This window comes from Silurus aristotelis (genome assembly GCF_946808225.1).
Source record: "Silurus aristotelis genome assembly, chromosome: 14".
NCBI classification, from domain to species: Eukaryota; Metazoa; Chordata; class Actinopteri; order Siluriformes; family Siluridae; genus Silurus; species Silurus aristotelis.
The window spans coordinates 14,850,320-14,872,092 of NC_139587.1; the positions used below are offsets into that span (position 1 = coordinate 14,850,320).

A 21,773-nucleotide genomic window follows, 5' to 3' on the forward strand; every position below is an offset into this window, starting at 1 on the left:
TGAGGACAGTGTGACAGCAGTAAAGTGTGCAGTAGGAACGACAGACTGGTTCAAGATGGAGGTTGGACTACATCTAGGATCGGCACTGAGCTCTTTCCTGTTTGCAGTGGTGATGGACAGGTTAACGGACAAGGTCAGACAGTAGTGTCAATGGACTATGATGTTTGTGATGATATTGTTATTTGTGCTGAGAGTAGGGAGAGTAGGGTTGAGAAGAGCCTGGAGAGGTGGAGGTACATGCATGAAGAAATTGAAAGTCAGTAGGAGTAAGACAGAGTACATGTGTGTGAATGAGAGGGAGGGCAGTGGAGTGGTGCGGTTGCTGGGAGAAGAGGTGGTGAAGGTGGAGGAGTTTAGGTACCTGAGGTCAACAGTGCAAAGTAAAGGAGAGTGTGTTAGAGAAGTGAAGAAAAGAGTGCAGGCAGGGTTTAGTGGGTGGAAAAGAGTAATAGCAGGAATGATTTGTGATAAAAGAGTATCTGCAACAGTGAAAGGAAAAGGTTATAGGACTGTGGTGAGACCTGCGATGGTTTAGAAACAGTGGCATTGAGTAAAATACAGGAGGTGGAGCTGGAGGTAACTGAGCTGAAGATGTTGAGTTTTTCATTGGGTGGGACGGCGATGGACAGAATTAGAAACGAGTCTATTAGAGGGACCGCGCATGTAGGACGTTTTGGAGACAAAGTGAGGGAGGTGCGATTGAGATGGTTTAGACATAGGCAGAGAAGGGACATGTGGTATATATCGGTAGAAGAATGCTGAGGATAAAGCCACCAGGAAGAAGGAAAAGAAGAAGTGAAGGAGAAGGTTTGTGGATGTGGTGAAGGTGAGGGAAGACATGCAGGTAGTTGGTTTGAAAGATGTAGAAAGATGTTGGTTTGATCAGCTGTGGCAACCCCAAATGGGAGAAGCCAAAAAAAGAAGAAGAAAAGGAAGAAGATATGGATACTGTTGCTGTTTGAGTATAAAGTAATTAGTGGAATGAGTTTTAAATGTGCATGAGGACCCTGTCAAAAAATAATGTTAATGTAATCTTTAAATAGTTAAAGTTTTATTTTTTACTATATTATTGTTATACTTTATGTAGTTCTCAAAGAACTTTTACTGATTTATACATTTTAATAAGATTATAAACACTAGAAAAGAGTATAATGATATCAGAAGGTTTTGTTAAAGTTAGTTGTAAACAAATCCCTTTTGATGTCATTCTACTCTCTTCTAATGTGCTAAAACATCCTGAAAACGACAGTTCTGTAAGCCTGTAATGCCTAGCTGATTAGATTATTTAGTGAAGAATGATCAAGAACTGACCAGAAGGCAATTGATAATTAAAAGTACTCTTTACTGTGATAAGCAGGGAAGCATCTAAGAACACACTTTAAATAACACCTTGAGATGGGCAAGCTATGACAGTAGAAGATCCCATTTGCTTCCACTTCTGTCACAAAAGATTTGTAGAATAAAATCTTGTAGAATTCTAAAGTGGGCACTAGCTAACCAAACCTGGATAGATGAAAACTAAAAAAAGATGTCGTCAGGTCTAAAGTCTTGATTTCTGCTGTTGGGGTTAGATGTTAGGGTCATGTAGATGTTAGGGTCAATTTTAATAATCGATAGCTTAAATTCATGGACCAACCTGTCTTGTGTCAACAGTTCAGACAGCTGCTGCTGGTGTAATAATGTGGGGTGTTGTCTTGGCACCCCCTCAATGCCAAGATTTGTTAAATGTCACAGTATTGTTGACCGCATGAATTATTTAAGGCCACAATTTACCAGTCTTATAATGACTACTTCCTATATAATGATCTTGTTGTCACAAATCAAAAATAATCTCAAACTAATATATGAACATGACATTGAGTTCTGCAGTTTAAATATGCTGCCTCCGGTCAAAGATTTGGAGTATAATATAGGAAGGTTTTTTTTTGTTGTTTATTTTTTGCATGACTTTGTATTAGAAGAGTCTGGGTGCTAAACTGGCCTACCTGCAGTCTAGACCTTTCACCATTTGAAAACATGTGGAACATCATGAAACGAAAGATACAACAAAGGACAACCAGAACTGTTCAGCAGCTAGAATCCTGTATCAGACACATATGGGACAACACTCCTCTTCCAGTCTTCTCAGTTTGCAGATTTATATGGGCAGAAAATGCTACTCAACACATCTCAAAAAAGCTGGGACAGGGCAACAAAAGTCTGGGAAAAGTAAGTGTTATCATAATTAAACATTTGGAGAAATATCTTGCAACTAATCAACTTGAAAACATTAACAACAAGTCAGTAAGATGATTGGGTTTAAAAAGTGTATCTTAGAGAGGCAGAGTCTCCCAAAAGTAAAGATAGGCAGTGCTTCACCAGTCTGTGAAAGACTGTGTCTACAAATTGTATACAATTTCAGAATATGTACATCAACATAAAATTGCAAAACAGTTGAATATCTCATTATTTACAGCACACAATACCATCAAAGGGTTCAAAGAATCTGGAACAATCCTTGTGCACAAGGGTTTAAGGGCAGAAATCAATATTGGATACCAGTGATCTTCAAGCCCTCAGACGGCACTACATTTAAATCAGTCATGATTCTGTAATGGAAACCACTGCACGGGTTCAGTAACAACTCCAGAAATCATTGTCTGTGAACACATTCTGCCATGTCATTCACAAATGCAGATTAAATCTCTATCATTCGCTGCCATTCTCCCTGGGGCAGCTCGCATTCAAAGTGTAGTGGAGCAAAATGGAAAACTGTTCGGTGGTCAGATCAATCAAAATTTTTAATTTATTTTTGGACTCCATGTCCTCCGGACTAAAGAGAAAAGGAATTAGATTTGGCTTGTTGTCAGTGCTTACTTCATAAAGTGCATTTCTGATGCTAAGGGAGTGCATTAGTGCCTGTGGAGATGGTAGCTTGCACATTTGGAGAGGGTCCATCAATGCTGACCAGTATGTACAGGTTTTAGAGCAACAAATGCTTCCATCCATCTAATTTTTTGAGACCTGTTGCAGCCATGATATTTTTTTTCTCTTAAAATGGTACATTTCCTCGGTTTAAACATTTGATATTTTTTTTTTGTTGTTGTTGGTTTATTGTTTGCCTTGCTTGTCCCTTATCTAAACCTCTGATGGTTAATGTTGTGGCGGATTCAATCACAGGAACATTCACCATGGACACACATATTAATGCCATTCTATACCGACAGCATTTTATATGAGCTTTTCTACATTCTGAAAAGGTGGAACCAAAGACACAAAAGAAACTGGATGAAATCCATACAAATACAAGGAGAACATGCACAGGAACTCTACACAGACAGTAACTTTAAACTCGGACACTGGCGCTGTGAGGCAACAGTGCTAATTGCTAGCTCCACTGACTTTTTATGAACATCATTATAGAACAATAACTATGCAACACATTTTTTTTATTGACATTGAATATTATTTTTGCACAATAATTGCACTATAAATTATGTTGATGATAATTATACACACTAACGGGTCAAAAAATGCACCACCTGGATGTAACTAATTTAATAGGTAAGAGCCTTCTATTTGATAATTACTGAAGTGATTAATATGTTTCCAGGTGGCAACAAGTTATTTACCCTTAACTGATGCAGTGATTAGCTGCACATAATTTAAACAATCAAATTGGAAATGTTACTCCAGAACAAACAAATTATTGCCCAATTCTGCCCCCTGCTAATTATTGCAGCATTATGTGCCCAAAAATAGGGTCAGTTGACTACCTGAATATACTGAACGATCAGGTTTTTCCATTAATAGTTTTTTAGTTCCCTGATGGCACAGGTGCATTCCAAAATGCCACTGCAGGCATTCATGGGGCTCAAATTGCCAGGGAGATTGAGACATCATTTTCACACATGGATTAACCACCACAGGGTCCAGACCCTTTGAGAACCGTTCTGATATGCTGGAGAAGACTTTATGCAGCAGTCCGGCACTTCCATCATCAATACAAGATCTTGGAAAGAAATTAATGCTCTGGAGAGAAATACATTTTGTGACTTTGGATAAGCTTATGGAAAGGATACCATAGTGAATAGGTGGCAAAATGTGTGTGTGACTTTTTTTTTTTTTTTTGCCAGATGGTGTATAATTAGCCAGGTAGTACAGAAGAATATTTGACTAGGAAAACACAAAGCCTTATTGCCTTTGTACTCTTCACTGTTGAGTTGAAAAATCCTTTCTATGAGCTTGCGTATTAAATGGATGATTTCTAGTATTCATAAGCATTTTGTTATACATTTATTCATTCATTTTCAGTATACCTGAAAGCTCGAGCGCCTCTTCCAGGGACACTAGGCAGGAATGCTGCTGTCGTTTGTTTTGTCCGTATTTCATACATATACAAAAATATAGTGATTTGTGGATTTTTTCCCCTAAGTATTGTGGTTCTGTGGTTCTCGCCAATAGAAGCTGCAGTGTTGCTGTCTGACCACAAGATGGTATTGCATAACAAATGTTTAATTTTGAACAAACGTTAATCTGGATTGTCAGAGGTACTGTAAGCTTTTTTGTTGTTTTTTGTTGTTTATATGTCTACATGTATTGCCATTAATCTGACTTGCGTATAAAACAATTATAAATTTTTTTTTTTCAACGACTTATTTGCAATGCAATGCGCACTCTGGAGTCTTTCTGCTTAACTATGACATAAATCCCAATGAAAAAGCAAGTTTAACTAGACACATACCATATGAAGTGCAAATGTGAAGACTGGCAATGTTTAGGAGCAGACAATAAATATAATTTTAAACCAAAACTTTATTTTAGTTAAAAAAAAAAAATTAAATTAAACTGAATGCTGCATTTATATAGCAAACTGAAAGATAAGAGAGATTCCCAATGCTGCAGTTGATGTTAAGGGAATAAAAACAAAACAAAAGCAACTGATATCTATAATTACCACCACAAACAAGCATACATTTTAGCAAATTCCATTTAAATCTAACCTCTTAATTTTTGAGCAAGAGCTTGTATATTATAATAATATAAGATTATATTTAAGGTACTATTTATTTCATCAGTCCTTGTTGTTTTAACACGAGGTCAAGCTGAATACACACAACTGTTTAAACTTTGTATTGTTTTTTGCACATTAGGTAAAAAAAAAATCTAAATGTCTTAAAAGGCCACTCCTCTCAGATCTAAACTTCCAGCAATTGTTCCCACTCAGCTCTTATCTAGCTACCCTTCTGACCTATGGTCCACAGCTTAAAAACAACTAAATAGCAGAAGAAAAAAAATGTTTATGTGTGTTTGGTGTTAAGGATGTAAAATTAACTATAATGTAGTGGTTAAATGAAGTGCACTAACGAGAAAAGGGCTTTCAGTATGTGTTTATTTGGTCCAAATCTTTTACGAATATATAATTAGATGGCATAAAAAGCAGGTATAATTTATATATATTTAATCAGCAATAGAGTGGCCTCCCAAGTTCAAGGCTCATTTTCTTTGCCACACAGTGATTAAAATAACAAACTGTGTATCACTTCTAGCAAATTGCTACCAGATTTGGCCGCTCAGATACAAAACATCCATCTTAAGCTTTTGAAATCAAGGGAGTGAATGGGGATTCCTCTGCATGAAGTGTGTTATCCCTATAGCATCAAGGTGAACAGTTTATTGATCTTGCAGACACCATGGGGATGAGGGACAGAGTTTACCATTGATTATTTACGTTGATATAATTTAGGTGTGTCCTGTTTTTTAAAAGATAAAAATAAACCCCGGACTTGTTTGTCCAATGCATTTAGTTTGATAGCATTTTACCTACTGTGTAGAGACAAATAGATCGTGTAACAGTTAAAGTCGACCGAACGCGTGTAACGTGTTTGTTTTGTTGAGTGACCGATACCCTATTTTGATAGTGTAAATTAAAAAATGCAAAGATAATGCAACATTGGGAGAGAATATAATGGCGTCAGAAGGAGTTTGTTATTGGGGTTCTACTATTAAAAAGTTATATTTGTGACATCTCAATAACATCACACTATATCTGCGCAAAGGAGAAGGATATAATGAGATAAAGATTTTGGGATCATGAAATTAACTTTACTGACAACTGGTTTGACAGAAAGAAAGGGGTCGTCATTAAAAAAAAACCTGTCTGTCTACAGTAGTTAGGACGTTTCTAAATAATACAGTTTATGGCGCTGGAGGTGAAGTTTTTCGATTCATATGGCAGGAGCAAATTAAAATAATAACCTGAAATATGAGTAAATAGACTCAATATGTGAAGCAGATGTACGTTTGGCTGCAGATGAAACAGCGCGCGCTACAAGTTCACTGGACTATGACGTTGCGTCGTGTTTCTTATAAAACCTGCAAGCGCGCGCAGCCAACGCAGTTGAGAGAGCACTGCCTCGTTCAAGAGCTGGTGCAACATCTCAAGACTTTAATTCATTCAAACTTTTATCTTTAATGTAATCTTTCACCCTGGGACTTCACAGCCTATTCTTTAAGAAGCTTCCGAATATAATTTGTTTCCCAAATTTTGTTTCTATTTAAAAAGAAAAAAAAAAAACTCCAAACACTCGCACCTGTGCGTAATTCTCATCTTGAGAGCAGTTTGGGACGCTTCTCTGATTTATGGGATGTACCTCGTCGGATCGAATACTTTGAACTTCATGCAAATATGCTCTTATCATAGGGATCTTCACTAAACAATACCATTGACTGGTTTTTCTTCACTGGAAGGAGGCACGTCCGCAGTTTGAACTGATTTACGAGTAACTTGTTTCTTGGAGTGAGTTATACTGCAGGACACCGATACCTTCTCGAAACCCCCTGAAAATGACTCCGAAAGAAAGAGCGGCTTTCATAGTCCTGCTTTTTCACTGCTTGATGCCAGGGAAAGGTAATTGCACATCTTTTAAACCACTCACCCGTTTATTTATCCTACCTGTGTTTAGAATTTGTGCCTTACTTTGCAGGCTACCGAACATCTCACAGCTGTTTATATGCAGACCAGTAGACCAGTGGAAGAATTTTAGAATAAATCTTAAGTGCTCATCAATGCTGTCAATAAACACAGTTGCTTATCTATACTGGGCCACGAAGAGCATCAAGACCATTTTTCCACTTTAACACCTGTGTTACTTTTTAGCTGTTTGGGTTGATGCGCTCTGCCTGGTACTGCAGTTCCTTTTAATTGCACAGGAGGGAGTTTAGTCGCAGTGAAGCGCTGATCCTGACGCTGTGGACCTGCTGAGCTTTAAAAGAGTCACCAAGCTGCTTCTTGATATATTTAAAGTCGCGCGTGTTTGCTTCGGCTGGTTTTCATTTAATTGCTTGCGGGTGAAACATTGGTCAGCAGTAAGAGGCATGCTCAACTGTATATGCTCCAGATATGAATAAGTAATGCACCTTGTATGCACTGCCACTGGAGTGTGGTCCAGTTGGCATTTATGTAGGCTCACTTGTTATAGGTGAAAGTCTGCTTAGTGAATATTCTGCATTGTTTGACATCCACAGTAGGCGTAGATGGTTTGAAAATCTCTTTGTTTTCAGGATGCAGTTGAACCCAAAATAGTAGGATTGTGTGGAATGTCTAGTGTGAAAAGAGAATTTCTGTTTTCAGGAGAAGTAGTTAAAGGTTAGTTAGTTGCTATGTGGCTGCTTTCCTGTCTGGTTCTCGAAACCCATAAATAAATACGAATATAAAGGGTGGATGTTGCTTAAGATGCTGCAGATACACATCTTCCTCTGAGTATCCAAACAAAAAAGACTCCCTGCTTAGATCCTAACAGAGGAAATGCTACTCCTCCCACCTGTAGCCATTTTGGTCCTCACGCTTTGTCTACAAGGTTTTCATGTAGACTTCCTTCACTGTCCACATGGCAAGCGTGGGAAACACACATGGAGGAAGTGGGTGGAAAGGCAGGAGGCACCCTGGAATTGTTCTGGACACAGAGGTCAGGGAAATGTGACATGCTACCTGAATAAAGATTCCTTCCCCAAGATTCTTGTATGCCCAGTTAACTGTGAATATAGCTGAATTATTTCATACAATTACTGGGCATGAAGAGTTATGCCATTGTTTTATGAAGGCCAAAAATGCATTGTTGCACCATACACCAAATACATAATCAAAAAAGGTGTGCAGTCAAGGTGATTGTATAAGAAATAAGGGAGCTGCTCACACCCTTCAGTTGATTTTATTGCAAGAACTTAAAAGTGCATAGAATATACAACAAATTAGAATCTCTAAGCTTAATAACTTATGTTTTAATAATGTTTTAATGTACCATTCAATATTGTGGGGTGCTCTTTGCTAAAATACTTACATGGTTAAAGGTGGTAAAAAATTTTTAACAGTCTTTGATCACTAGTGAATATAACAAGCACTTTACTTGGCTGGTGAAAATGGAAATAGGTTAAATTGAGATTATTGTCAATGGGTCTCACAAAATATTAAAAACATTATTTTATAACAACCTCATTATGTTTTATCACTATGATTTGTAACTAAAATACCATTCTTTTAGAACCATGAATGCTCAAGCAGAACAAGTGCATAAAGTGTAATGCTAGAAAATGTTCTTTTGAGTGAATTTACAGCATAAGTGAATAGGATTTCTCTTAAATGACTAACATTAGACACAGACCTTACTTTTAGTGAATATTCAAGTATTCTGATATAGACCGATAGTAACTGCTTTGCTGTGTCTTAGTCACAGATGTAGTATTTCTTGTTAAAAACATGTATTTTTTCTGTCAGAAGTCTTTCTGTGTGCATCATGGAGGAGATTCGAGGTGCACTAATACAGGAAACTAATAATCATCCAGTTGATAGAGTTCAGCCAAGTGCAAATTTGTCATCTTTTAATAAATGAGTGGAATGTGTGAGCTGTTAATATGGTAGTCAGTAAATCACTAAAAATTATTACTATTTCACATGCATCCTTTAAAATGAGCCTAAATACTGGGCATGGTGCCAGTCCCAACCCCATGTCCTATGATAAACACATTGGTTTCAGAACAAGCTCTAATGCATTTTTATACTTTTATATTGCAATTTCAGGGTGAATGTACTTTACCAGTCAATGCAAATCCTGTGGGATTTATTGCATATTATGAGAGCTTATGGGATTCTATTCCACTTTTGAAGGATAAAATAACCTTATTTAAGTGGAATTACTAGTAAAACCTGACGGTTAAGGCACTATTTGGCCATGTGTTTTTCTACTTGCATTTATTAACGACAGGAGAGGTGGACAGTTACACAATCTCTGAGGACTGAATTTCGAGCTAATAAAAAGTCTGGATTTTTTTTTACATTTTTATTGTTTTAACCTTGCATTTTGGCAAAAGAAAAACTAGTTGGAGCCCGACTATTGTGCTTGTGTATGAGAAGCACTTATTATATTTAAAATGTACAAAGATTTTAAACAGTTTTTACAGATCATTTTTACTCGTCATTATATAAATGCCAAATGCCATGCCATCAGGTACTAAAACTTGGGGTTGATTACTCTCCTGGATAGTCATTCCCTTGAAACAAAATGAATATGCAGTAAACACAATAAAGGTGGTCATTCTCTATAGAGTATCCAAGGACAAAACAATTTATGTGTGACATTTACTCAGTTTCTTTCGTGAGGTCGCTAACTAATTTTTAAATTTTTTTTGTTCTTTAGTGTCAGTGAACCTTGTACCAAGGCTACAGGAACTATGAATCTCTATTGTGTGTGTGTGTGTGTGTGTGTGTGTGTGTGTGTGTGTGTGTGTGTGTGTGTGTGCACTTAAAAATTATACCCTCCTCAGAGACACCTTTACTGGCATACTGCATCACACAGTGAGTTGACAGGAAGAACAGGGAGTCCTGAATTAAATGCAGTGAAGGGAATTCCGCAAATTATGCCATAGCAATATTAGGGCTGTTTGTTGAAATTTTCTCATCACAGACGATCCATGACTAACCCTGTATGCCTGATGTAGAGTTCCATTTGTCTGAGTCACTTGTTTGTATACTGGTTCTAGTTACTCAAATTAATAGCAAAAAATTTAAATTTTTACAAGTCAGTAATGTCTTTTATCTTTGCTTATTTTTAATGCTTCATTGGAAAGTAATGATGTACTGACTTCATAGTTTTAGAAGAAGAAAAATAGACAGCGGTATCTGAGAAACTCATGTATTTGGCAAGTTAATAATTGGAACTATAGCCAAAGCTTCAGTTTGCTAAATCCTGCATATGTACCCAGAATTTTCATATATTCTTGTCTGTTGCAAATTTTGATTGGGCTTCTATGCAAATGATGATCCAGACCCTCCTTGTACCACCACAAACTCTATTTCTGGCATTTTTTAGATGCTGATCTGAGAAATGCAAGCCACAGCTGTTGAAAGGGGGTGAGCTGCTTGTTAAGGTCAATATTGGGCAGAAGTCAGTGGCAGGTGGGGGTGTAATATGGCAGCACCTGGGTGCAGTGAGACAAATATGATGGAAATGTATAAGAAAGAACGCTTTTAAGTACTGCTGGAGGCCCTGAACAGGCCAGCTGTGAGGATGAACACTGAGAGTTTGTGGATTTTAAGTGCTGGGTGTCTCACCAGTGTATGCACACAGGTCCACATCTGTGAGAACATACTCAAGGGAGAGGAAATGTGTGCATGTGCATAACCAGCTGATGCCAATATTAAAGGAATGCTGCAGACTGATTGAAACAATTGGCACATCTCATTGTAAGGACTAAACTCATTTAGCCACACTCCGGCTACTGAGATTTCTCCTTCAGTCACTTGCAACCTACTGTTACTCAAAATTTTGATGAGTATGCCTTTTATCAGGTTTTAATAGAAAATGTTAAATAATTTAGAAATGACAAACAACATAAACCACCAACATAATATTGAAGTTAAACATTTTACTGAGCAAAATACAGTGTTATTATTTTATTAATTTTTTTTTTATTTCACAAACTTTGCTACCAATTTTTACAGAGGAGTTTTATTTTTAAACGTCATTTAAAATAGAATGGCATCTACACTTGTGGGGTAGTTAACTACTACTTAACTAATAAAGTAGTATTATTAATTAGACACAATGTGGTATAACAGTTTAAAGTGGTCAGTGAATATTGAAAGACTTTGCAATAAGGCAAGTGATAAGTTTTAGTATAGCATGCTATACTGATGTAGCTGTGTTGAAGGAGTTTTGGAAAAAGGGTAGCATCGGTCTGAAAGAGGTGAGGACACAAGCAATATCCCTTCCCGTAAACTAACCTTGAAGTAAAAAATAACAATGATGTTATAGCAGACACGGAGGAAGTTCTTATTAAGTAGCAACATTGGTGGGTAAGTTCATTCTTCCAATGCAGCTGTGCTTTTATACTTTCTTTCACAATGCACAAAAGAGATTTTATTGGGTTTGTATGTTTGTGTGTTTGCAAGTGTGCCAAACAGAAGTAGGGTACAGTGATTAAAAGAGAGGCATAATAGTAAAAGCCTAACAAAGCTTTTTTTTGGATAGAAAGTAGTAAAAGAATTAATGGGAGAGTTTATTAGAGGAAGAGAGAGAGAAACTGTGAGTGATGGTAATTCCTGTTAAGAACTGCATGCATTTTGTCTTAAAGGCCACCTCCAACAGGTTTGGGTCTGGCTTGATTTAAAGTGAGAAATTCAGTAAATTAAGCAATTACTTTCATTGTAATTACAATGCTGGTAGAGGAATAATATTTCTGATTGTCTTTGCTGTGTTGTGTTTCTTTAGGGATGGTGTTAGAGCCACAGCTGCATCCTTCGAAAGACATACACCTGCAGCATGCTGGAGGCTCCCTTATACTCATTTGCAGGTACTGTATTCTCCTCCTGCACACAGCTGACTAAGTCTTGTTTCTACTGCTTCTGTGACTTCAACTATGGTTGTAGTAGTAGCAGCAGAGACACATCTGTCCTGTAATGTCTATGTAAGTTTCATTTAGCTGACCCCACAAAATGTGGAACATTTAAAACCAAATGGTGTTTATTATAATTGTGATTATGGGGATGATAAATCAATCTTTATCTATATGTATTGCTGTGAGGATATTAGTAATCATTCACAGTTCTGTTGAAGGATAGTTGGTTGGAGTCCAGAACCATTTTTTCTGACTGTGTTTATCCCAATGCCTTAAAATCTCAGCTTAATATCTCTTTAGCACGTAAATTAAGAAATCATTACATTGAATTATTACATATTTATTGACTCTATTTATTAAATCGTATGGCCTCATTTATTCAAATCATTCTAATTGAGAATGTGGTGGTAGTGTGAAACATGCATGTTTATTGAATATTTATGGAGACTTGCATCATGTTGCAATCATCTCAGGAATGTTAACCCCTCAGGGTGATGCTTGTGATGCTTCCCTAAAAGGTCATGTGCTTTGTCTCTGATTTGTCCATTCTATCTGGCTCATTATGAGGGACTAATATTTTTTGTCCTCCCAATGTGGATGCAACCCACTGGTATGTCAAACATGGCATGTTTGATGCTCTTCTGGGATCTGTTTTAAGTGATCTTGTTTAAAAAATGTGTTGTTAGAAAAGTCCTCCAAGAAAAGCCACTTTCCCATGTGAAAGCCAGACTTCTAAGAATGCATTTAAAATTAGAAATTAATTTATTACCATTTATGAATTTATGAATGTGAAATGGTATAAATACAAATATGTGATGTGGCATTTAAAATAAAATTTCATAAATGTTGAAATGTTTAAAATCCAAATTATTCTACATTAAAAAAGTGAATGAGGTCAATTGTGTTGTTTGTGACTGCTCTTATGCTGAATGTTATTCATTTATTAATGTTTGTTATCGATCTATGGATTAGAGGGTCGACCCAAGTGCATTGGCGGCTTGCCAATAGGAATCTAAGATCTGAAGGGGTCCACATTGAACCATGCGAGCTAACTACAAACTGCAGCAAGTTAGTGATGCACAACCTGAAGTACACTGACACAGGATACTACACTTGTAGTCACACCAATTCCAGAGAACTTGAGAGTTCCACATACGTCTTTGTCAGTGGTAAGTTATCTGTTTCATAGGTCACTTTTCAAAGTCAGCTCTGACTAAACACTATATAATTCGAATGATCATCATTTGTAGTTTTTGATACAGTAATTCCTCGAAACAAAAAAACGTGATAAACGGATGGCAGACCAAAAATGCTTTTTTTTTTTTATTATTGTTTATGAAGTAAAACATCCCACACACTTTAAACACACATAAAAAACATTTGCAAGAATATAGCGAGATGAATTTTGTGTAAATTCATAGAAATACAATACACTTTATCGTACATTTATAGTGAGTACATGTACTGTAGTATTGTAGCCTATGCATAGTTTCTCTGTTTGTTTATTGGTTGAAGTGTCACTATGTATATATTTTCAGCATCCCCACAACACACTTTTGTAAACAACACTGCCTGTTCTTTGTCTCTTGTGTAAATGTATGATATATGATGTACAGTATTTTATGTATACAGTACTGTACTGTATTAACATTTAACTCAATTTCATAATTAATAATTATATATTTTTTTAATAAATTTCATTATTTTACCATAAAACTCCATAAAAACAATTCCCTTTTTGGTCTATCGTGCTAAAACCAGGAAAATCAGTAAAAACAAATTAGTTATGTGGCAAATGCAATTCCGCGATAAACGAGATTTAACCCGTGGTAAACCGGGGGATAACTGTACTGTTTGGAAATAAGATATCCTCAGAAACCAGTTTTTTTTTTTATTGCTGTTAGCCTTATCAAAATAATTTTTTTTATATCTTTTATGTTGTTTTTATGAAAAGTGTAAAAGTTTAAACATTTAAAGTTTAACATTTTTTGTACAAAGTCATGGTAAAACCAAATACTAAAACAATTGCAGCATTTACAAGACAATAAATCCGACTAAAATATGAGTTCTTGATAATTTATCCATTAGTAAGTGACTGTGTGATACCTACCAATTGTGATACTTACCAATCTTCAATGCTTTGAAATATGTAATGTGTGCCCCCACTGTGGAATTCTTTAATGGATAAACAAAAGTATGAAACTGCCAACCTGGCAATGAGGAAAATACATTATTGTATCAAATTAGGCAGACAGAACTTGGCTGTTTAGAGACAAATGTAGAGGGACAGGAAGGAATTTGTACAGGGCTGGAGACGGAAGAGTGCGATTGTGTTGGAAGCATTCACTATTGTTTCCTGCATGTTTTTCCATGTTCTTATTGGGTATCACAGTAGTAGTAGCAGTTGTATGTAAAAAGGTTTTAGCAGAAGCCTCATCTAGTTAATCACATATGCATAAATACATATAGTACTCACAAACTTATGTATATTGTATGAACAGATCATCATCATCCATTCCTGGAGACTTCGAGGGAAAAAATCATTTATATATACAAGCATGAAAATCTTATGGACATCCCTTGCAGGACAACATCTCCTAGTCAAAATGTTACTTTGAAAACAGTGAGTATTTTTGAAGGCTTGTATTTCACACACTGTGGAACAATTTACTAATACTTTTTTCAGTGGAGAAGATTGAGAAAGGTTGTGGAGCCACCCAGTTTAATTCCTTTAAGATTGGAAGGTGGTTGTTGAATATTTCCAGCCAGAAAAGTTTCGACTATAAATTCGACCATAATTTTTTACATCAGGGTAAAAAAAGTAGTAAAAGAGCTGGAAAAGGAGGTTAATAAACTAAAAACATTATGTATGTTCCAGTATGTGCATATTGTCTATGTGCTCTTAAGCTGTACCCTAAGCTACTTTGCAAGTGACAAATAGTTCTCTGTTAGATGTTATAGATTGCTGTGTGACCTCCCTGCTGTTGGAACATCTGTGCCATTCATCCTACCCATTTCCTTCCTTCCCTCTTTTTCTAACTTCATGATAGTACAAAATAAACGTAATAAACAAACAATGTAAAATGATTCTCAAGACATGTTTTACATTTTACCACAAAGAGAAAGCCCTACAGACCTTAACTGCTTGTTATGTGATTTGCTCTTATATATTAACATGTATTGACAGTTTGATCAGTATTACCTAACTCAATATTACAGAAAAAGAACTGTGATCTTAAAATTTTTATTTTTAAATTTTTTTTAGATGTCCTCTATGAAGGACTCTGTCAAAGCTCGTATATTGTGGGATCCAAAAGTGGGTTTTAAGATTCCACTGGGTCCTTTTAAGAACAACACCAAGTTCACATGTGCTACCAGTGTGAATGGCAAACAAGTGGAAACAAGCTTCATCTTACTATATCTTATGAGTGAGTGCTTTTCAACATGTTCTCAAATATAAGTTTAGTCAAATACAGCAGTTAACAATCCAGTGTCTGTGCATGTATTGTTTAATGTGTAACAGTATACATTTGTGTGATGCTCAACACTCTGTATAGGCAATGTTCTGGAAAATGTGCAAATCACCCCTGAGCATCCAAGAGTTATGGTTGGAGACACCTTGGTCCTCACCTGTTCAGACAACACCACCTACGATGGCAGGATTAAATTTGACTGGCAGTTCCAAAACAGCCATGTAAGTTTTTATGATAAACCAAAGGCAATTATTTATACGTCATTAAAACAGTGAATGTCAAGAGATCAAGAGATTTTAAGTCTTTTTGTTCCATACACAATGTGGCCAAAAATTACATTACATACAGGCATCTATTAAACTCATGTTCATCCACACCAGCCTTAGCAAACCATGTCTTAATGAAGATCTTACTTTGTACTTTGGGGCATTTTCATGCTGGAACAGGTACAATTGCTCATAGCCATATTCCAGTTTATAGCATATAGCAGCAAATGGGAAACAACTCAATATTAGTGTCTATGTTTTTTAGTTAGATGTTGAATAATCATGTGTCTACATACATTTGGCCATATTGTGTATAATATTAAGTTAATTTAGGTAATATAGTAATATAAATTCTATTTAGGGTATCATTAACAATAGTAATGACCATAAACAAATTGCTTATCTGTATGCCAGATCAGTAGGACTCACAACACTTATTTGAGAAGGAGTGGGTCTAACAAGCTCGTTGTAATGAGCAGTGAACTTATTATACCCAATGTGACCATGGAAGACAATGGCATTTACACTTGCAGAGCAACACTGAATGACTTGAAGAAGCTTGCTTCAGTCGAGGTCACTGTACTTGGTGAGTATGTGCTGGATATATTTAATTATATTACTTTTACTATTGTTTTAGAGAATAAGTAATTTGATTTTATTTGTTGCTGTATGTAGAGCATCAGTCTCTCAGTATGACTCATGGAACACATGAAGATGTCAGCGGTGAAGAAATGGCACCAGACAGAGAGTTGTGGTACGGGCATAAAAGAGTTTTATATTGAAGAGTGATATCTATGTACTGAATAACAATCAGAACAAGTGAAGAAGAGATTCTCTAAATAATCCTGTAAAAAAATCTTTACAGGTACAAGGCTGACTTCTCCACCCATTCCCCTTTATGCTATGCAGAAATGGATCAGGACTTTATCATAAAGGATATGAAAGAAAAAAATGCTGGAGTCTTTACTTTAGCTTTTACCAATCAGAAGAATGGGTTTCACAAGAAAATAAGCTGCAGAATTTTTGCCAAAGGTGAGGTCACTTGTTTTCTTATATTTTGCCTATATCTATAAACTGTCCTGCATTGATCCTAGGAAGCATAGCCCTAAACCCTAAGCTTGGGGTTTTGCTAGCAAGTGTTTTTTTCCATTAAATAAATACAGTATATAAGTTCTGACTTATATCCATTTCTATCTTGATGCGAGTATCCAGACTCAAAAGGGGATCCCATCCTCATTTGGGTGATATCAAGAGGGTGACTATAATTCATAAAAACAATACAAAACACCGGAGAGTGAGAACTAACATAAACACTGGAATGTACGATTATGAGTAATATCCTTTCTACAGTCTTATACTGTCAGTTGATGTTATGGAACCAGGAGCTACTGAGCAACTCATTAAATAGCTCAACATTTGAGATCATCATAGATCCAACACCAGCTTCTCCATGCCAGAGCCTTTAAACACTCAAAGAGGTTCAATGTCCCTAGATGGTCGGGGTTGTTTGCGGGGTCGGCATCAACTTCTTTAAAGGTCCGTAATCTTCATGAGGTGGGACGTGACTGGAGCCGGTGGAACCTCAATATGCATCGGGATGGGTAGAGAAAGAGAAGCAGTGGAGAGTAATTAGCATAGCTGCTGTTCATAATATTAACAAGCACAAGTTGATAATGTGCATTTGATCAGATGTACTGGAGCAAAAGGTTATGATATGTGATATGTGTTATGTGTAGGACTCGCTAAAAAGATCAGTTTTTAATCTGCTCCTAAACTGGGAGAGTGTGTCTGAGCTTCCAAAGTTTAGGAGCTTAATATGACAATGCTCCTTTAGTAGACTTTGCTATTCTAGGAACTACTAGAAGTCCAGAGTTTTGAAATCTCAAGGAGCATGATGGATTGTAGCATGTTAGAAGACTGGATAGATACATGGAAGCCAAACCATTTAGGGCTTTGGGGTAAGTAGCAATAGTTTGTAGCCGATTGGAAACTTAACAGGTAGCCAGTATAGGAATGATAAGATTGGGGTTATATGGTCATATTTTCTTGACCATGTGAGAACTCTGGCTGCTGCAATCAGTCAACCCTTGATAATTCACGAAGTATAACTCACGGCTTGGAAAATTTGCGGGTTCTCATTTGGAGCGTAAATAACAGCAAGTTGCGGATTATCTTAAAATTTGCAGGAATCCACAGCATGACCGAATGTTAAGGAACGTTAGGAATAACATTTAAACTTGTTTTCACTGAAAAATATTTAAAAAAATAAATATTATATTAAAGGGACATAATGTCTAGATTAATTCACTAAGGTACCATAGGGGCTGTGGAGGGGGTGTCCAAAATGACTTAACCCCCACGAGTTCCAGGGACCAATGTATAGGTGATATGATATGAGAGGTTGCTGTCTAAAATAACTCCTAGGTCATTTACTGTTGAACTAGTATTTACAGTGCACCATTGGCTGTGTTGTGTTTGCTGCAGGAATGGTGTTAGAGCCACAGCTGCATCCTCCCAGAGACACGCACCTGCAGCATGCCGGAGGTTCCCTTATACTCATCTGCAGGTACTGCATTCTCATCCTGCACACATTCTGCAAAGCTCAAATTTCTATTCCTACTGCCACTATGGCTAGTGTGACAGCTAATGCTAATGGCAACTAAGAAATTTCCTTTTCCAGATACTGCAAAAAATGCCAGACATTACTAAAGGTTTTACTTCTTCATGTCTAAACACATCATTTTGGTATCTTATAGTGTTTTCAAGGAGATTAAAAATCACTAGCAAAGAGCGATATTGGGTGGGAAACCATTTTTTTCTGACTGTGCTTACTCCTATTGCTCTTAAATCTCAGACTAATTTACCCCCAGCTCTTAAGTTAAAACTGATAAGAATGGTTTTTTTGCATGAGGGCATTACACATTCAGTGATTTTTGGTACCATTTAGTTTGGTCTAATTTTTGTAAATCATTCTAATTGCTGGAGAAAGTTGGATGTTGTATGAAATGAAACATGTTTATTAAATAGTTGTGGAGACTTGCATCATGTTGCAATCATGCCAGGAATGCTAACCCCTCTGAGTCTATGGAGTGTGACACTTCCCTAAAAGGGCATGTACTCTTAATGTCTCTGATTTGTCCATTCTATCTGGCTCATTATGAAGGACTAAAGTTGTTTGACCTCCCAGTCTGGAGGCAACCCACTGGTATGTCAGACATGGTATGTTTGATGCTCTTCTGGGAACACACCATCAAAGAAAAAGCATGTTCCCATGCGAAAATCAGAGATAAAAATGTACAAGAATAACAAAGTGGATTTCCAAAACTTAAAACTATAAGATCATTAACACAATATATATTGATTACTCTCCAGATGTATAAATGCATTAACTAATGCGTTTGAATTACCAGTACTACACAATGCTATTATGAGTGTCCAAAACATAGACCTCAGGGAAATTCATGTTTAGGTCATCTACAATCATTAATGCGATTTTGAGTAAGGAACTCAAAAATAGAATCGTCTTTCTCAAATTAGGACACCACTGATTATAGATCACAACACACGCTTTAAGTTTTTGACATTCTAGAAAGGTCCATAAAGTCTGCTGTACACTTAAATGCAGTGCTGTTGTAAAAAATGTAATTAAATGCTTATACTTTGGAGATGACAGAATACTGCCTGAGCACATTGTTTAGTTTGCATAGGCTCTATAGATTGGTGGGTCTAGAAATAAAAATTATTTATTTTGTATTTTTACAGAGTAGCGCACCTCCGATTAAAACAAAACTTCTGTTTAAAAACTAGCTTAAAAATACAGTAAGTTTGTTTAGAACACATTATTTGTTCAATCAAAAATGTTTTACAATTAACATATTAATGCATTAATGCTTGTAATGTATTACAATTACAAGCCAAAGAAGTAATGCAGCATGGTATGTAAAATATACCCGTGACATTTCTACATCAGTTTATAACTGGTCTCATTTAGAGAAATGCACCTTCTTAACTGCTAAATTGTGATATTAAAACAAGCTAACTTAATACAATATAACACTGTAATGTTAATAAATTCGTGAAAGTTTTTTTTTGGCCTTCTATAGAAGCCAGGCTTACTCCTGCATATTGAAGCATTTTACTGAGGAAGGGCCAAGGGCACTAATCCTAAAGTTCCAGGCTGCTGTCTGAGGGCTTATCCATCTTCGATTGTACATGAATAGCTATAAAGCACCATATCATGAGAATGTCGTGGGTTTTTTTTTCTTGGTTTTATTTTTTTTTTCTTAAGAAAACTTTTTATTTTATTTTAAACTGAACCTATGCTGATAATGTGAAGCATATTGGTTGAACTAGAAAATAAGACATTTAAGATTGTATAGGGTGCAAAAATTAGTAAGAATATATATATATTTTTTAAATGTAACTAACTAGAGTATAACTATTCAATTTAAATGCTACTCAAATAAAGTTTATTATGCAAATCTATTTTTTCCACTTCACTTGTTTAACTACTTCTTCCTTCACAGTAGGCAACAATTCTTAGCCTACAAACCCTTCTGTAATAGAAAAGCAGTATGTTGTTATGGTCGCCAATAGAGCCAAGAAAATGAACTTAAAGAATTTAATTTAGTTTTTATTAACATTTTACCATTTCAGCTTTGGGTTTCTAATAAAGTTTTTATTATTTTTTTTGCAGAAATTATACCATTCATTGAGTTGATATTTCTGTATTACAAGTAACAGCATTGAAAATCTCAGTTTTACATTAAAAAAAAAACAATTTTAATATGATTTTATGGTGATATTACTCTTGACATTCAGTTAGGCCATTTGTGTTATCTGCAGATGTTCCTATATGTTATTCTTAATGTTCATTATTGATCTTTTGATTAGGGGGTCTACCCAAGTGCAGTGGACGCTTGCAAGTAGAAATCTAAGCTCGGAAGGGGTCCACATTAAACCGTGTGAGCTAACTGCAAACTGCAGCAAGCTAGTGATACACAACCTGAAGTACACTGACACAGGATACTATACCTGCAGTCACACCAATTCCAGAGAACATGAGAGTTCCACATATGTATTTGTCAAAGGTAAGTTATCAGTTTTATGTATGTCAGTTTGATGGTTTTTTTTATTCTTGTTGTTTTGCAATATGCCTCAGATTAAAGAATAATTAATTGGCACAGTAGTGACTTCTAAGGTTAGATTTAGGGTTACTGTTCAGAGTACAGTGTCACATAATGAAGCTGAAGCGGATGCAAGTGAAGAAATGTATTGATAAATTGCAAACCGAAATAACACAAAAAATAACAAAGAAGACTTTTGATACTTGAACAAAACAAAAAGCAATCAAGAGCATGACTATAAGCAAGATGAATGAAACCTGATTGTAAGATAAATAGGCAACATGAAACATGAATAAACGCAAACAAACGTGTGACACTGAGTGAGTTCTATGTGAAACAAATCCCAATCCATATCCTGACCCAGAAGCCTCCAGAAACGTCTCTTTAAATGCTGTGAGCATGTATTATCAACATTATTACGGTCTGTGTGTGATAAAATGTGAATGTGATAAGAGTTCCTTTGGGATTAAAGAAAATGTGCGCAATTTACTTTGTGTCTGATGTGTTTGCAGCTGTTTATCTGTTTTGTGCTGTTTTTTTGTTTGCTACATTCCACAGCACAAGTGTTTGTAAAAATAAAAAGGATCTTCAGAACTTAATGGTCCAGTAACTACAGCATTTACAAAGCCAGAAAATACTAACATATTAGTAACTGTGATTTTCTGAGTACACAAGCAGTCCGCAAGTGACCATGTGATACCAGTTGTGGAAGATCTCCAGTGCTTTGAAATATGTAACATGTGGCTTCATTTTGCACTTCACTGAGGTTTCAACAAAAACATGAATCAGCCAACCCAGCAATGAAGCCTTTTTGTAACAACATTTTTATGAAAAGACATTTATAATGTCAAATTAGGCAGACAGAGAGACAAATGTACAGGGACAGGAAGATATTTGTATAGGGCTGAATGACTTTTGGGAGACAAAAAACTTGTGATTATGTGTGATTGTGTTGGAAGCTCTGGTCATGACCATTATTTTCTGTTTGGACTCCTGTTTTTCCAGTTTCACCAAATGCTTTAACACATTTCTTATGA

General features: G+C 36.1%; 1 protein-coding gene across 1 annotated transcript in view; it reads left to right on the forward strand.

The window, feature by feature from the left end:
* The first annotated feature begins 6,379 nt into the window (after positions 1–6,379).
* The window catches only part of kdrl (kinase insert domain receptor like), a 43,418-nt gene continuing 28,024 nt past the window's right edge, over positions 6,380–21,773 (forward strand). Inside the window, exons 1-11 of the mRNA XM_083560167.1 lie at positions 6,380–6,889; positions 11,745–11,826; positions 12,844–13,040; positions 14,373–14,494; positions 15,137–15,299; positions 15,429–15,565; positions 16,025–16,196; positions 16,286–16,364; positions 16,476–16,642; positions 18,095–18,176; positions 20,504–20,700. Coding sequence (XP_083416293.1) covers positions 6,826–6,889; positions 11,745–11,826; positions 12,844–13,040; positions 14,373–14,494; positions 15,137–15,299; positions 15,429–15,565; positions 16,025–16,196; positions 16,286–16,364; positions 16,476–16,642; positions 18,095–18,176; positions 20,504–20,700 — 1,462 coding nt within the window. The 5' untranslated portion in view covers positions 6,380–6,825. The remainder of the gene's footprint in view (positions 6,890–11,744; positions 11,827–12,843; positions 13,041–14,372; positions 14,495–15,136; positions 15,300–15,428; positions 15,566–16,024; positions 16,197–16,285; positions 16,365–16,475; positions 16,643–18,094; positions 18,177–20,503; positions 20,701–21,773) is intronic.